At 35.3% G+C, this 17,442-nt stretch overlaps 2 protein-coding genes across 2 annotated transcripts in view; one reads left to right on the top strand and one right to left on the bottom strand.

The window, feature by feature from the left end:
* Nucleotides 1-3,525: 3,525 nt before the first annotated feature.
* On the bottom strand, nt 3,526-7,355 carry LOC128998460 (ADP-ribosylation factor-like protein 6-interacting protein 4). The gene is made up of 2 exons (XM_054424591.1): nt 6,534-7,355; nt 3,526-3,742 (listed from the first exon to the last, which is right to left on the bottom strand). Exons 1-2 carry the CDS (start codon nt 6,923-6,925, stop codon nt 3,616-3,618), a joined length of 519 nt encoding a protein of 172 aa, XP_054280566.1. The 5' UTR covers nt 6,926-7,355; the 3' UTR covers nt 3,526-3,615.
* Nucleotides 7,356-11,052: 3,697 nt separating this feature from the next.
* The window catches only part of LOC128997952 (RNA-binding protein 27-like), an 86,277-nt gene continuing 79,887 nt past the window's right edge, over nt 11,053-17,442 (top strand). Inside the window, exons 1-2 of the mRNA XM_054423808.1 lie at nt 11,053-11,243; nt 16,638-16,756. Coding sequence (XP_054279783.1) covers nt 11,185-11,243; nt 16,638-16,756 — 178 coding nt within the window. The 5' untranslated portion in view covers nt 11,053-11,184. The remainder of the gene's footprint in view (nt 11,244-16,637; nt 16,757-17,442) is intronic.

Below are 17,442 nucleotides of genomic sequence, written 5' to 3'. Positions count from 1 at the left end.
AGTAGTTCTTTATTATTTTTAGTTTAGAAAAAGACTTTTAACTATACTTGCAACAATTATGGGTAATGTAAGAAACATTATGAGTGCTGTGTACATATGTTTGGCACACTTGATGCAATAAACTTATTCCTAATCAATAGATAGAAAATCAGCCAACTGGCTGATTTTTCTTATTTTATTACTTTTGATATCGTCTTTGACTACATTTTTAAGCAAATTACTTCATTGACCAAAACATAAACAACGATAAATAAACAAGAGCAGTAAATTCTTGTGATAAGAACAAGATAAGCACAAAGCGCAGATGTGCACCTTCGCGCCGAGGAAATAACGATGATAGTTAACAAAAGAGTCATCAACATACTGTTGTGACTGTAACGGAATAAAGTACCAGGAATATTTTTTTTACATTTATTTTCGGTAAGCTTGAGGGAGTTTTGCTTCAACATCCAGAATAGCCTATCAGTTTTTGGCGCCCCTAAGGCCTGCGCCCCAATGCACCGTTTTGGTTGCATTGGTGTTACGCCACTGCATACAGTAGTACATAATGAAACCCCATTTGATTAAACCGGTGATAAATAGCTGTTTTCCAGACTAAATACTTGCATGGTAAGTTTGTTATAAAGGTGTGTAGAGTGGTAAAAAAAATTTACATTTCAACAGCCTAGTGCCCAAAAAAGACTATGTTTTGACAACAGTAAGAGTAAATACCATACTCGTATAATTTCTTGATCTTGAGGAATTGTTATTTAATTTTACCATCATATGCAAGACTATCAGGTATAATCAGGAGTTATTAATATTATCTCTGTATTAAGATCACTAAAATTAAAAGATACTTAACATTTTAGTCTATACCATGAAAAAATGGTACGGAGAAATGGTACTCGTAGTTAAGTGAAGTGGTTGTCTAGATGTTACATCATGTTCATCACAGTATAGTAGGCATTGGCTCAACCAACACAGCCCTTTTTTTTATTTCCCGCTTTTTGGCAATTTTGCAGGTAGCATGGGCGTCAATACAGTGAACAACGCTAATAATATCTATAATGTTATGTAATAATATCTGTGTTGTATATAATATCTGTAGGTTATTGTATGCATATAACTGTCCATAAGAGGGCTGGGGGAACTGGAGGGTATGAGGAATAACCCCCAGTAAAAAGGGAGGTTAAGGGTCCTCACATGGCAAATGTTTAACATTTATGTACAAAATGGTCGATATTACAAATTGCTGTAACTAAATGTGTTTTATGTATTGTAAATGTATTTTTTTTAATAATTTTTCAAAATTGTAAAAATTTGGTTAACGTAGGGACCAACGGAACATAGAATTTGTGGTGGGAATTTTGGGAACATTGGGACGTGGATTGTTGGACGCCCATGGTAGGCAGTAATAAAAGCAAGGGCTTGCCTTAATGTCATTACAGAACAAATGATTTAAAGAAATTACCTGACTATGTATCACACTCAATACACATGAATTCTTGAGCTAGGGTAGGCTTGGAGTTCTACGAAAATCAGCTTCGTAGAAAACAGAGAAAACAACTTTGGAATAGTTTCCAATCTTGAACAACTTCAAGCTTCAAATCAGCACACCAGCATGTTGGAATCTGAATAAACTAGCAAACATATTCTTCGAAATGTGCTTTAAATAATGTGCATATTCATCCAGATAGTAATTCTAGTGGAATTTCATGGAGATTTTTGGATTATGAACACTGTAATGAGGCCTCTCAAGCTTAAAAATTCATGTCACATTTGCAAAAGAAAAAAAAAACTTTATGAAGACGAAACAAACTCGGTACTTGCTAGCCAACCAGAAGATAGAAGCAACCACTCTCTAATTCTGAGAATAGATGGAAAGAGTTCTGCCATGTTAGTGGGAAACAGATCCTTACACATCCCCAAAGAAAGACGAAGTCAAAAGTATTGAGACACGCAAAAGAATGAAGGAAGTTAAAATTAACAATAGGCAGAACTATATATAGGCCTACTTTTAATAAAGACAGTAATTTATAGATTCCAAAAACTTTAAAGAAAAGTCCGACTTTCTTAGACTTGTTACCAGAAATAAGTTTATTAGTCTTTAGAAAGATGGAAACTATGTATTTGAAAAAGTACACATGTAGGCCTACACAAATTTACCAAGTTTACTGACTCAAACACTTATTTTACAGCACGTAATACTATGTGACGTGTAAGTATTAGGCTAACTCCTAAGGAATCATGAATTGAGAGGATAAATTTTAAGCGGCAGCAACGGGACACAAACCTATGAGAGTACATTAGTTTCACGGTTCAGTTTACTACTGACCAAGCCACCAACTCGCCATGACCATGATGATGAATTTTATCATAGTTTATTTAGCAGAATGGAACTTGGGTAAATGTCACTAAAAAGTAAAAACAGATTTTTTTCTGTTCAGCCAACCCGACCAGACTGATCAGACCAGAAGCGGGGTGACGCTCCTACCAGCGCTCTATGCAGCCAGTCTCACGGTCTTTGCTCACAAACACTCCACAGTCACAGTGCACGCGGCACAAAGCATTTGTGTTGTTATTAAAGTTATTTAACTTAACTTGTTGTTGTTTAACTTTTTGTTAGTTAAATTTGTTTATAATTTTGTGTTTTTAGTCAACTTTAGCATAGTTTTTGTTGTTTAGTATTTGTTATTGTTTTCGGTTTGAAAAATGGACAGCAATTGAGGTTTTAGTAGTATTTGTCTTTCTGGTTCCACAAAGCCACTTTCTTATGTTTTATTATATGTTTTATAGTCACTTGGGCCACGGCCAACTTTGTCAACCATTTTAGCACAATCTAAAAAACAAACAGACGAAATAAATAACATCAACTATACACCAACCTCGGTCAAAGATTCAAAATTCAATGCGACTGGGTCTCTGGGTCTGGTCTGACCGGGTGAAAAAAACAAACTATTTTGAGTTGTTTCCGATAAGCTCAGACCCGTTCCTCCTTCCCGACACTACAATTGTGCCAGTGTAGGAGGGTAGACGGCTACTTGTGTTTGTTTCTGGCAGACCCTGTCAGACTCGCGCAGACCCGCTCAGACCGTCAAATTCCGCTTCCAATGTAGGTTGCGCTTTAGCAAGTTCTGCTCATTGACCAAATTTGAAGATAGGGCATTTAACATGAGGTTAGCGAGTTCCAAAGCCAATCCTGCTGACCCATGGTAGGCATTTGGAATTTAATCAAAACAAAATCCCTGCGTGTTTCTTTAGAAGCAAAACTAAGTGTTCGTCTTCTAAAATTAATAAAAAAAGTGTAAATTTCAGTTTGTTACGAACCTGTTTGGGTAATATCCATTAGCCTACAGAAACTGGAAATTCGCTTAGGCTAGTATGCAAGGTTCCTGCAATGGAAGTAGTTGTGTCTAGTGCTGTATGTAAGATTTTCAAAGTGAAAAATTATTGAAGGCAGTTGGCAGTAAGTTATGGGCCTTTTAAACTTAATTTTGTTATTGACATAACTACAGGGTGGTAAAAACTTTTACAGAGTCATAGTTAACATTTCATTCACAATCTGCATTTTATTAACACTGTTCAAACTCTAAAGGGTACAATTATGTCACACAACAGGTAAGTTAATGGATATCAAACATACTTTTTAATCTTGGTTTGAAAGAAGTCACCATCTCCTTGAGTAGCCTGGCGGTTTATAGCTTGATGTCTTTCTTTGCTTACAATCTCCTCAATGATTTCTCCGTCACCTCTGATAAGCCTGAAAATGTCAACATATACTGGGTGAGTCAATGAAACGGGCTATTTTCTTATAACGTTAGTGAATAGAGGGGAAGAAGGAAAGGGGCCGAGTAAGTTACCCTGCGTTCCCAACCTCTGGAAGTTTAGTTGCCATACTTAGTTGCCATACCATCAGCAAAATATGCAAGATGGCCCAGAGCTAATTCACAGCCTATGGATGAGCGATGAGGCTCATTTTCACTTAACGGGATGCCAATAAGCAAATTTTTGATATTGGTCGGTCCACAAGCACATCATGAATGGCCAGTTCACTCTAATAAAGCTACGGTTTGGTGTGTCGTTTCTTCCATTGACATGAAATGGGGATATTGCCTGGCCCCCTTGATCCTCTGACCTCAGCTCCTTTTTTTTGTGGCTTGACTAAAAGTTTAAGGAGTTGACTCTGATATTATTTTCAAGACTTGATGCTTGTTTTGTTGGTTCAACACAAACTTCCACTCATTTACTACGTTTTTTTAATGAATAAATCGATCGTATGATGTTTGACCTTTTTTTAATACTTACCGAAAAATGGCCCGTTTCACTGACTCACCCTGTATTTTACACTCTTATTAGCTAAGTTGAATTTAAATTTGTGCAATTCTAATGACATTAGTTGTAATGCTGTGGGGAGACAGAGAAGGCCTCTCCTCCTCCTGAAGATCATTCCTTGTGCAGTGTTAAGAAAATAATTATGAATTTAACAACATTTTTTACAACTGGCAAAATGCCAGAAGCATTTACAAGATAAAATATTTAATTGAAAACTTAAAACCAGGGAAGGAGCTAGAGCTTGCCGAAAGTTACTAACTTCCAACCTAACTAAGCGCCTTAATGCAGAAACTTTTACACGCTAAACTGTCACCCAAGCTACATCAAAGCATCCCAGCTGAACATGCTGGTTTCAAACCTTGGCCGAAGACTTCCCCGTCCTTGTAGGAGCTACTTCGGCCATCCAGGGACATAATTTATTTTTATGGTAAAAACCCTACAGCTGCAGGTCAAGGTTTTTTAATTTCCTGCCTAAAGATATTGTAGGAATTAAATTATACTAAAGACATTTAAAAACAAATTTAAGATATTTATAATCAACAAATGTTACTACTCATTTACTGAGCATTTTTATAACTTTTTCAAAATTGTGTACATATTGACGCCCCCCTCTGTATTTATAGGCCTATAATGTAAATCTTGATTAAAGTGTTTCTGCATCTGATTCTGACCGCTTTCACACTCAGTGTGGTCCCAGTCCAGATTGGAACATTTATCCAGACTAATTGAAGGCCAACATTAAAAATAGTTTCAGTCTGCTATCTGTGTTCAGAGGGCACAGTGACTTCACAATCAAAAATAAGTGGCTTACTTATGCTTGACATGTCGTAACTACAAAGAAAGTACACCCACCAAGAAACATTAAGATCCACTGGTTTGTAAATAGGTCAATTCTTTCTCCATATCGTACAACCCACTTTCAATCTACAAAAGGCAGTTGACAAGAGAACTAAGAGAACCAACTGCACTCAACTCCTGATACTGGCAAAACTGCTGATTGACTTACTGTAACTAGCAAAATAAGCCCTGACCATACTGGTGTGAAAGCAAGATAAGCCAGTAAGAGCTGATATGTAAAAATAACAGATAAAACAGGATTTTCTTTGACCTGTCAAGCGGGGTTTTTATTTTGGTCGTGAGGAAACACTGGTTGTTATAAATATAGCCTACCATGTATTTTTTTCTGTAAAATGGTGAATCAATTTACAAATACATAGCTAGCCATTTGTTCCGGACTCGGATTGGAAGTATTGAGCTTTCTTACTTATTTGATACTAACTTACCTACTTGATACTTGGTTACTTCATCCTTGACCAACAAAGTTGGATTGATTGCGTCTTATTTACATTAAAAACATTTAAAACACAAAAACATATATATACAACTAAGCAACAATGGCGGGAATGAGTCACATTTCTCGGATGAGTCACATAGCCAGACAATACTTTTTACACACTACCAGCAACAAATGTACAGAGTAAGAAATATACAATCCGTATATACAATCAAAACACTGTTTAACCTTACTAATTTATCTATCATTTCGCCACTTTGAAAACATGGAATAAGATAGGGTACTCTAACTCATACCAGTTTTTGATTTATCAGGTAGCACACTAGTGCTAATTTCTCTTACAGTAACTGAACTATCACAATATTTCTCTGTTGAAATAGATCTTCATTAGGCTAATTAATTAATTCTACACAATATTAGGTCGTAAATTGAGGTGATTAAAGTTTAAACTAATGAAATATTAACATCGTTGGGGTGGGCGAGTCTATTATGTGTGGGGGAGAGGGGAGGTAGCTTAATTGAGAGCCTATAGCAATGTTGTACGGGGCAAGCCTAACTTGTGCACGGAAAGTAGCTTCGTATTAAGACTATTGCAAAAATGCTGGAAAATTTACCAGACTTCAGCTGAATTTACAGGTATCTTTCTGTAAACAAAAAAATCTGGGTTGAGTTACAAAAAAAAAAAAAAAAACTAAACTATATACATCTTTTTCAATACGTCAAGAGGAATTTTCCTGTTGAAATGTAATGCTGAAAATCCAGTAGGCATAATCCTCGGGGAAATCCAGGTGATATATTGTAGGGAACCTTAACTAAGTTATAAGTTACCGGTACTCTAGGTTTGTAAATAATAACTATAATTTTTTAAAAACAAACTAGGCTAAATAACGAAAAAAACCGAAACCAAATATTAAGTTAGTCTTACCTTGATCTACCCGTTGTCTTATCAAAAACACGTTTGATTGTGTTCTGTTTTTTCTCCCATTCTTCTTTGGACAGAGGAGCCATTGTCTGAGACTTCTCGAGAATCTCTTTTGGGACTTCAGGTCCTACTATGGTGTCTCCTTCAGCTTCAGGCTTAGTTACTTGGATAGTCCCCTCTAATTTATGCTTCTTATCTTTGGAATGTTTATGTTTCTTCTTGCACTTCTTTTTGTGTTTTTTACTCTTTAGCCTCTTTGGGGAAGTAGTGGATTCGCTATCACTTGACAAATGTTTTCTTTTCTTGCTTTTCTTGGACTTTTTACTTTTCTTGTCCTTATCTGTACATGCATCATTAGGTAACTCTTCTTCAGCCATAACTGGCTCTGAGTCCATACGGAGAGTAGTAAATTAACAAGAAGGATGAGACTTACGTATTTACGTTGCAAACAAAAATATTGTTCATAACCACCTTCTCAGGTTCATTGGGCATAATTAGGCCTGACAAAAATCTCCTCATAGGAATACATAACCTAAAACCTAAAACCCTAAAATTTACCTAAAGTTTTAGTCCGATATGCAAGTAGGCCTAGATCCCTACCTTGTTTTGGTAACCTTCAATAGGTAACTTATTCAAATAATCGAAGATAAAACTATGGAACTTTGCTTTCAACTTCAACAAGAACCATATGTGACGCGATATTAAAATGAATCAATAAAAACTTTAAATTTTCTACCTTTAACAAGTCAGTCTTTTTTTACATTTGTGTGGGTGCCGGGTGGATGTGTTCGTGTTGTCTTCTGTTCTTCTGTTAGTTGTGGTCTACTGGTCTGTGGTCTGTCTTGTCCTTGTCAAGCTCAAGCTCAAGCAACTCTTTTTTTCTCTCGACACTCACTCGCTCCACTACCACCACCACACGACATAAACTCACAAATCCAAAGACAACAAAAGATTGCAATCTAGGTGAATGCCGTTGGTTTTCCATTGAGATAATAGATTATAACTGGAGTCACTACTCTCTGGTTAAACGTTAGAGAAAAACGTGCCACTGTCACTGAGCTAAAATTATAACTGGAGGTAGCACCGCCATGGCAGAAGTCTGTCAAAAGCGTGTCGCTGATTTTGTTAGGTTGGTATAGCAGCGAGTTTTCTTATCATAGCAATAACATGGCTTCTATAACTAGGTTGCATAGCAGTGAGTTTTTTTATCCAATAACATGGCTTCTTTTTAACTCACCCTCACGCAAACATGGCGGCTGGCGACACGCATCTTTGACATTCAGCGCTACCTCCAGTTAGAATTATAGCTCAGTGGCCACTGTTTTGGCTGGTTTGTTTTTGGCGTTTCGTGTTGTTAGGTTGGCCGTGTGATCGGTTGGTGGGATGCTGTCAAATAATTCCAATTCATTCGAACCTAACCATACTATTTATTTGGGGTTATGTTATCCGTTATTTCAAGGACTTGTATCAAAAACTTATTTAAGTTATGGCACAATAAAACCTCTGTATTTTTAAGTTATTTTGAAACATTATAAATTGTTTTTGTTTGATAGTAAATAAATACTAACTTATTTACCTCTTTTCAAGCTATTTGGTGAAAATAGGCTAGTCAAGTTTCCTGGTTTGGAGATATTGGTTTAGGCCAATAGCCCTATTGCATTTGATTAAATAACGACCATCGGTTTATGATCCTGTTAAAATGGGTTGCTCTTGCTCGTAAAATAAATAAATAAACTTATATTGCAATCATAATGTTGAGTTGGCAGATTTTTGTTTACTATCATCATTCATCAACAAAACAGGATGACGCCATCTTGATTTTGCCTCTAATTTGACAAGTCCCACCAACCCGATCACCCGGCCAACCTAACAAAACGAAACTCTGAAACAAAACCAGCAAAAACAGTGGTACGTTTTTAAAACACAGAATGGTTACTCCAGTTATTATTACAGCTCAGTGTGGTTTTCCCACTATTTTTAACAGTAAATTTGCTAATAATTAGATTAACAACTCGGTCTACATGGTGTTTCAATATGCCGCGAAAGTGTATTGTAATGCGTGTCATGTGCTGTGCTGAACAAGTTTCTACACCACTCGGGGTAACTAGAGTCTAAACCTTGGCTAAATCATCACGATGTTGTCCCCTGGCACTGCGGAGTGGGGGAAGCAAAGCATTCTATTGGCTGAGGGAACACCATTACCGCAACGATACGGTTTGTAACCCGGTGGTCTAATGGATAACGTGCCGGGCTGAGGATCTGAAGGTACCAGGTTCGAATCCTCTCGGTAGCACTAACTTTTTCTCTGAGATTTTTGCATTATCAGCAGGTTTGGTTAGGTTATGACAGTTTAATTTGTTAATTGAAACATTATAAAATTCAATTTGAGCTATTATAATTTTAGAACTATTTTTTTCTATTAGTAAACCTTGTTCGATTTTTCATTATCAGCAAGTTTGGTTAGGTTATGACAGTTTAATTTCATAATTAATAAATTCTAAAATTGAATTCAAGGCATTTATAATTTTATTTTATCAACAGAACTATTTTTTCGATTAGTAAACCTTCATTCGATTATTTTATATATGTTTTATATAATCAGCATGTTTGGTTGGTTAGGTTAGTTTATGACAGTTTAATTTTATAAATATTCATTTTTTAACTTATTGAAAAACTGCAGCATAGGTATATGATATGCATGTAAAACAACGCGGGCTTGTTTGGACGCCGTCTAGAGGGGAGGTGGAGGGAGAATCATTTCCCCCACTCCGCAGCGCCAGGGGACAAGATCGTGATGATTTAGCGAAGGTTTAGACTCCAGTCTCGGACTACCTACCTACCTAGACAGTGCAGGCTGCAAACTCTTCTCAATTTCAATTATAATGGCTGACTTTATGCAGATCGACTTTTATTGATGAAGCCCTTTGCTCAAACTTAAATACTAATTTAAGACAAGTAGACTAGATATGACAGTAGTCCACATATCTATGTCCACATATGTACGTATATTGTATATTGATGGACAGTGAACAATCGAAATAAATAAATTAGAAATATTCTTGTTGTGTACTGCGATTTGTGCAGATAATTTTGAATTATTTTCAAATGACGTCGACGACACCCCTGGTATTCCGAAATCTTCTATGATAACAATGATTTATACAGTTATCATATTACAGTTTTTAGCGAATTTCCTATATTGGTAATAAACTATTAATGTAAGTCTCATGATGAGACCTTAGACGAAGGACTAATTTATTTTTTCGTTTTTACCCATGAGGTCAAAAACACCGTTCAAAATTGTACACTATACTGTATGTTTATATTTACAGTAGTAATATACAGTATGTGCAGTGCACACACTGTTTAAGCAACTACCCAAGACAACCTCCAGAACTTTATGTCTGAATAATTCTGTGATTGCGCAAGACGATGATATTGTCCACACGGCCGCGGGAAAAGGTCAGAATTTCGCCTCATTCGTGGAAGGCGATGATGATCTCCACACGACAGATGATTACTATTTTTCACACTGGCGGGAGACAATTGCTATGTCCACACGACTAGGAGTGTAAGGAGAATAAGTAGTGAATAAGAGTGTAAGGAGAGGAGAATAAGTAAACTGTTCTAGTTTGCTTGTTTATGAACATATTTTGATAAAATTTTGAAAATGCATTTATTTCTTACTAAACTATTAACATTTTACAAACAATGTTAATAATGTTACAATATTGGTTCGTAACAATATTGATTGCATATGACGACCATAGAACTATAAACCATAGAACTATAACTTGTTGTCGGTCTATGATGACGACACGCTGTCATTTACCATCATCTTCGCCATCATCATAGACTAACCAACACAAGTAGACTTCTCATCCCATTGTAAATTTTGAAGCACGTTTTTCGTGTCTAGTTCATGTACGTGGCATAAAGGCGCTAGTGTCGACGAAACTTTGTTTCTATTATTTTAGGGTTAATTTCTTGATTTGTGCTTTACTGTTTGGTTATATAACTAGGGGACAAGTTATTGTTTATGATTAGATCGTATTATTTGGTTAAACGAGGTTTTAAATGGCTGTAATAACGGGAAACAAATTGTAAACAAAACACGACCTCTACAGAAAAACGGACAGAACTAACAATAAAATTGGCTTCAGCTGTTCCATAAGGATGGGAAATCTACTAGGGGAGTATGTTTTATCTATGCCATCATCTTCTGTAAGTGTTCCATCTATTGGTCTTGTATGATGGCTGGAGAGAAATAATATTACTTCTCTACTTACTTACTTCTCTCTTACTTGTCTATGCTGATAGTTTACCAAACCTGGTATTTTTTTAACGTAAGTAATTGGGGTCCTTAATCCCATAGCGTCTAAAACATTATTCCCATAACGTCTAAAATATACATTTTTTCATTGGCTGAAAAATCAAGATCACGGCCGGAGCGGAATGGCAAAACTGGTCCTGGTTATTTGGAACAAGAGACCACACACCACCAATCATCGTCGTGTGTGGATTGTGGAACTGGAATCGTCTTGCCTTCTATCAAGCGTTGCAGACATATTATATTGTAAATAAGGAATTATTATTAAAGAAAATCAAGAATCATTTTATACATTTTTAATCAATTGTACGAGAAAGAATCAAAATGCTAATAGAAAATCCCGAAGCATTCAAAGCCTGGATGACCACTGTCCTGGAGCCGTTGTAAGTAAATGGGCAATTCGTTAACTTGAGTAGAGAAATATTTTTTAGGCTATGCCCCTCAAACTCATAATCTTTATGAACGTAATATTTTGATCTAAGTTGGTTTTACTTTGAGGTGGTTAAAATAGATTTGTTAGGTTTATTTAAGTTTTTGGTGACACAAATATCCAACATTGTCTTAGTCCCAAGTGAAAATAGGCTACCCTCTATCAATATGCAGCTGTTCCCATTGGATTGGATGACAAGCCTTGGTTCTGGGCAAATTTAATTGTTGCTAACTTATTCATTTACATCCTAATAAATAATTTTAATTATTTCATTTGTCATATAGGCTCTATTACGGTCCATTACTTAAACATAAATGTACCCGATACCAAATAGGCCTATTCAGTTTAAAAGCCGCATTTAGACAAGTTTAAGCTTAACTCATTTCTGGTCTTGATGTTTTTTTATCAGTATTTGGCAGAATACGGATACCATATAGGCTAGTCCAATGTAGGTCGTTTAACTTTGCCTTTTGGCAGACCTAAGGTGGCATTATTGCACCTCAGCTAGTGATGGGAGAATCGAATACTTTAAAGAATCGAATACAGTGAATTCGTAGCCTCCCCTGTATTCGAATACTTTTACGAATACTTGTATTCGAACACCTTTGAGTATGCAAAGTATGGAAAATGAGTGTGTAATTCTTTTTTCATAATGCAACCGTTCTTTTGGTCACTGTTATTTCGTTTTACAGTAATTAATTCATTAATATAATTTATTTGATGTAATTTTAAATTATATGATTTTTAAAAGGTACATTTATTTTGACTTATAATTATTCCATGGTCAGTTACAGTCTTATTAATGTATTATTTTCTATTATATTAACTAATTAATATCTTTAATAATATGTCTTATTCATTTGTATGGATGATTTACATCAGATATGCATAATGTTATTTTGCCATGTAACTATATAAATCGGTTGTAGTTATAATAAATTCTACTTACTCAATTGCCCTCTACCAGTAGTAACCAAATATTTTAAATATCCAATATACTAAATGTTTCTAAATGTTAACGATTAATAATAATCTTATGTAAATTATAGGGCTAATGGTAAAATTATAACGAATAGATGAAAACAAATGCTGCAGTAAAAACATTAAATACTCTTACGAATGCTACGGATTCGTAAGATATTCAAAAGGGAATTCAGTAGTTGAAAAAGTGTTGAATACATTTTTGAATCCCCCGAATTCGCTTTCTAGATTCAAGAAATCCTGCAAAATCTGAGGTCAAGAGTATTCACAAAAAAGTATTCGTACGAATCTGAAGTATTCGAATCTACGAATACTCGGGCTGTATTCGAATACTATTCGATTCTGTATTCGATTCTCCCATCACTAACCTCAGCATGAGGTAATTTAAATGTCTACATGACATTAACTTAGAGGTATGAGCTAGAGTCAATGATATTATTCGTACATACTTTCTAAATTTTAACACAAGCAGTAGTTCCATGAGTTTAAGTTAATTGAGTCTCATATAATAGGCATAGGCTAGGCTCCAATTATTTTACATTTCTTGAGATCCCTTAGACAGACATTAATGTTTTACTTACTTAAGTTAGAGGTTACAGACAAGGCATAATATGCCCTATAGGCTACATGGTGTTTTTTTTTAACGTGTAACCCAATTAAAAAAGGTCTACCGAGAGACACATTTGAATTAAAACAACCTTATATTTTGGTATCACTGTTTTCCTTACTTCGTTCCCGATAAGCTTATATCCATTGTTACATAATTTCCATTAGTTATCTATGAGGTTTAACTTAGTGTTATTGGGAATTTATTGTAAGTAAGACACAACATGTTGTTTTCCCAATCTCGAAGGGTAACTGTAGAATAATACGTTAAAAGAAAGAAAATCATTGGTTTTAACTTATGCCAAGGAAGATTTGAAATTAAGTTTCCAGGTGTAATTCCAGTACCTAATAAATTAACTATTATTGACACGTAAGTTATAAATTTAAGGAAATCAAATCTGTAGTGAACAAAAATACCCCTGTCGCAGCCAACCCACAGACTTAGCGAATTTTCATTTGCCTGATCTAGAGATTTAAGTTTTCCTTAAATTCGGTTTCCTTAAATTTGTAATAGGCCTACTACAATAATAGTTGATTTATTAGGCAACTTACTGGAATCCCACCTGGAAACTAGGGATGAGGATCGATAGTCTATGTTTTCGAAACATCGATGTTATTGGCCAAGTATTGAGGTATCGATATTTTCCATTACTGGAGAGTACAAAATTAGTCAAAAACAGGGATGCCAAAATATAAGATAGTCTTGTCAATAAATGTGTCTCACAGTAGCCTACTTTTTATTTGGGTTGTGCGTAAAAAAAACACCCTGTATTATAAATGAACCTAATATGCCTTATATTATAATACTATATATTACATAATAATATTATAATTTATTACCTACTTGTTGCTATTCATTTGATTATATTCTTGCTGTTACCAATTGTACTGTTCCGTTGTATGAATATTTAGCCATCTTGTTAACATTGTATCCTTTTTGTAAACTGGTGTAAACTGTTGGGAAATAAATAAATAAATTATAACTTAGCCTATATTATAAAGTAGGGTGGGGCAAGGAAGTATCCCTAATTTTGAAGGTACATAAAAGATAACCAAAAAAAGGTTAGAATCAAACTTTATATTGGGATTCCTGGAAGTATTGTCTCTCATTGTCACTACACTGCCGTAATCTGGTTCTGGAGTTCATTATAACTATGTGAAGCATTTGTTGTGGGATGCGGCCAACTTCAAGGTGAATTGCATCCTTCAAGGCATCTAGGGTCCTCTCGTGAACCACTCTAGGCTTAGCATCACTCCAATAGAGCATATTCTGCTTATTTACCGCTCCAGAAATATATGGAAGTGTGCCTTGTCATCAACAAAGTCTGATAAACATATGCAATTATTATTTCACATAATTATAACACGCCTGCATTCGTCGTAGCTGGCCCCAAATATCCTTCGCAATACTCGACCAATACACGGGAGTCCTTTATCCACACCAAAATGTAACAGCCTTGAGACAGGCCGTCCGATAACAAGTTTGCAGGGAACGCCAGCTACACAGCAACAATTTTGAAAAAAAATACATCTCAAGTGCAAAAGCACATTGCTCACTCGAAAAAGCCATGCTTATTACTGAAAGTGATACTCTTAGAAAATCCCAAAGCAACAGCATCATTTGAGCCTACACCCATTCCTCCAGCACACCCCCACTATTCACAGTGCCATCTTGAAAAAAGGGATATTTCCCCTGCCCCACCATGATTTTTATTGGAATTAAAATAAATTTCTAAAGCCATATTGAAATATATAGGTCAACTTATACAAGCCCTCATTTATCAATACTTATATAAGCTTGTCGTTGATGGGTATTGTCATTAATTTTGTTGAAGTCATATTAGGCCTACTTTTACCTGGCATGCAATAATTTGAATACAACTTAATTAATTCAGGCTGTGTGATTAAATATTCTAGGCCTGTATTGTTTTCACATGCCATCAGTTTAGTAACTTAATTTTTTTTTTAAATGGTGTATCACTGTTTTTGATTCGAAAACTTTTTTAAGTCTACAAACAATAAATACCAATTCACATTAGTTATTTCAATCTCTTTAGGTACATCTATAGTTAAAAAAATGAAACGGGAGTAGGCCTTAGTTGCTTCATCCAAACTAAATTAATGAAACACTTAAAACCATCTGAAATCATCAGCGACAGCCACTGACACTGTAGTATCTCTTGACCAAGAGTAGATTTTTTATTTACCATTTCCGTTTGAGATCAGTTCCAGCTGATGGGAGGGAGGAAGTAGATTATAAAGTTTAATGCCGATAGAATGTTGTTAAGTGAGATGGAAGTTTAAGTTGTAAATTGTTAGTGCATATGAACGAGTAGGTGAGGATTAATATTGAAGGAGATTCTTTTTGACGAGAATCAATGTTTGCAAAATGTATTCCAATTAACAGAGGGACATGTTAACATTTGTGATGAAGCAAAGTATTGAATGCATTATTTTCTTCCATTAAAACCAAGTTCTATCCTGACTGCCTTGATTGTACAGAATTTAAAGATAATAACTATATTAGGCTCCCTCTAGTTCGGCCACCTCGGGACCGGACCACTGGCCGCACTACAAATTGGCCGGACTAACCGGATGTATTATGGAAGTAGGTTAAAATATTCTGATTAAATCAGTTACAAACACTTAAAAATCAACAAATAGCATTAACATTAACATTCTTAAACATAATTATTTACCAAAACTAAGCTTCTGACGTCTCTTTCTAGAGTCATCTTGTTTCCACTTATAGATACATTTTTGCAACACTGGACTGATTCGCCCCTATCAATACACTCTAGAACGACGAGTCTTTGTTCTATTGTCACATACGTTATGTTTATATGTTTTTCACTCTTTTTAGAAGGCATTTTCCTAACAGTAAACCCACATAAGCCCTACAGAACTCACATTTATTTACAACATTTGCCCCCCAAAAACAATCTAATAATGTAGGGTAAAAAACCATACACATACGAAATCACAAATAAAAACACATTGCTTAATACAACCGTTTATCATAGGCAATATGCAACGGTTCATCCTTAAAAGCACCCGTCAACTAAACTGACATATGAACTGTTAACTTCTCTGGCCAGAAACTGAACATTCTAGTTGAAACCTTTCGAAGGTTATTTGGCCGTGATGATGTGACTTGTCCGGGCCGGACCATCTGGCAGCCGATCCAACCGAAGCCGAACTAGAGGGAGTCTACTGTATGCAAAAAACAAAACATTGACAAAGAAAATTTAGGCACAAAAATGTGTAAAACAGACTATTTGTATGTACATATTTTAAACATTTCCCGGCTACTCTCTTGGGGGTTATTCCGTACCCTCAGATTCGCTCACCCCCTTAAAAAAAAGGTAGATGGGGTGCCCATGGTTGGCCTACTCATTAAAATTAATATTATTTAAGTTTAATTGGAAATAAATCTGATAATTTTAAGGGAATATTTTAGTTAAAATTTAACCAGGTGAATGCAAATTCACTTAGTCTGCAGGTTTGCTGCATTGGGGGTATTTATATTCAAGTAAGCTCATTAAGATGTCAACCCACCAACCATCCTAGCTATGAAATACCGGAAATACCTCCTCTTCATCGTTGACCAGACTGGGCCGGATAGATAGCGTCAAAATAATTAAAAACTACTATTTACAATTTTACAATTAAATCAGTTTGATATAACTGATCTAGGCCTACAAAATTATAGCCATCTGTTTTCATGAGGAATACACTGTTAATTTAATTACATTTTTAGATGTGATGCGGACCCCGAGGCCCTGGCCAAATATATATATGCACTTGTCAAGAAGGACAAGCCTATGGAAGAGTTGAGAAGGAACACAATCGCTCAACTGGAAGTATTTTTAAACAGAGGTTAGTTAATAGAGAATTTTGTTATTTATTTTTTTTTATTTTAGTCTAAACTCGTAGACCAGTGTTGTTGGGTACCGTACCATATTTGTAAAGTAATTAGCAGAAAAACACTGATTGGATTCTGAAAATTATTTGGAATAATTGGAATATTGTCATAAAAAAATTATGCACAAAGTAAGAAAACTGCTGCAGTATTTTGAAGTCAACTCTTAAAAATACATGAACACCTAAGGCAGAATATCTAGCCTTTTGATTTTAGTATTCATGATTTATTAATTCCAGCCTAACATTTTATAGTTTAGTTAACTGTGGGCGTTTAAATTACAGTATAAGAATATACCTACAAAACCAACCCAATCGATTCTAATAGATAAACAACATTTTGGAATAGCAATTGTTTTTGTTTTGAAATCAATTTCCCTTTAGCAAATTTCCCATGTAGAGAATAAGCTATTACCGAAGGTCTCATGGTAAGACCTAGACCTGGGACCGATTTACTTTTTCGTTTTGAGGTCCCTAGGGGTCAATAACACCATCCGTTCACATTCATATTATATATATGTGTCCGTTAGCGCGATAACTTGAGAAAAAATGATCGATTTTGAAAAAAATTTGGTACAAACGTGCAAACCTAAGTTTATAAGAATGAGTTCGCGAACCAGCATAATCGGACCATGAGAACAGGG

This window comes from Macrosteles quadrilineatus, unplaced genomic scaffold (genome assembly GCF_028750875.1).
Source record: "Macrosteles quadrilineatus isolate MER2022 unplaced genomic scaffold, UCM_ALF_1.0 Scaffold_7__1_contigs__length_78375512, whole genome shotgun sequence".
In the NCBI taxonomy this organism is placed as follows: Eukaryota; Metazoa; Arthropoda; class Insecta; order Hemiptera; family Cicadellidae; genus Macrosteles; species Macrosteles quadrilineatus.
The sequence above is the reverse complement of the archived record's forward strand: the minus strand, read 5'-3'. Positions and strand labels throughout refer to the sequence as shown.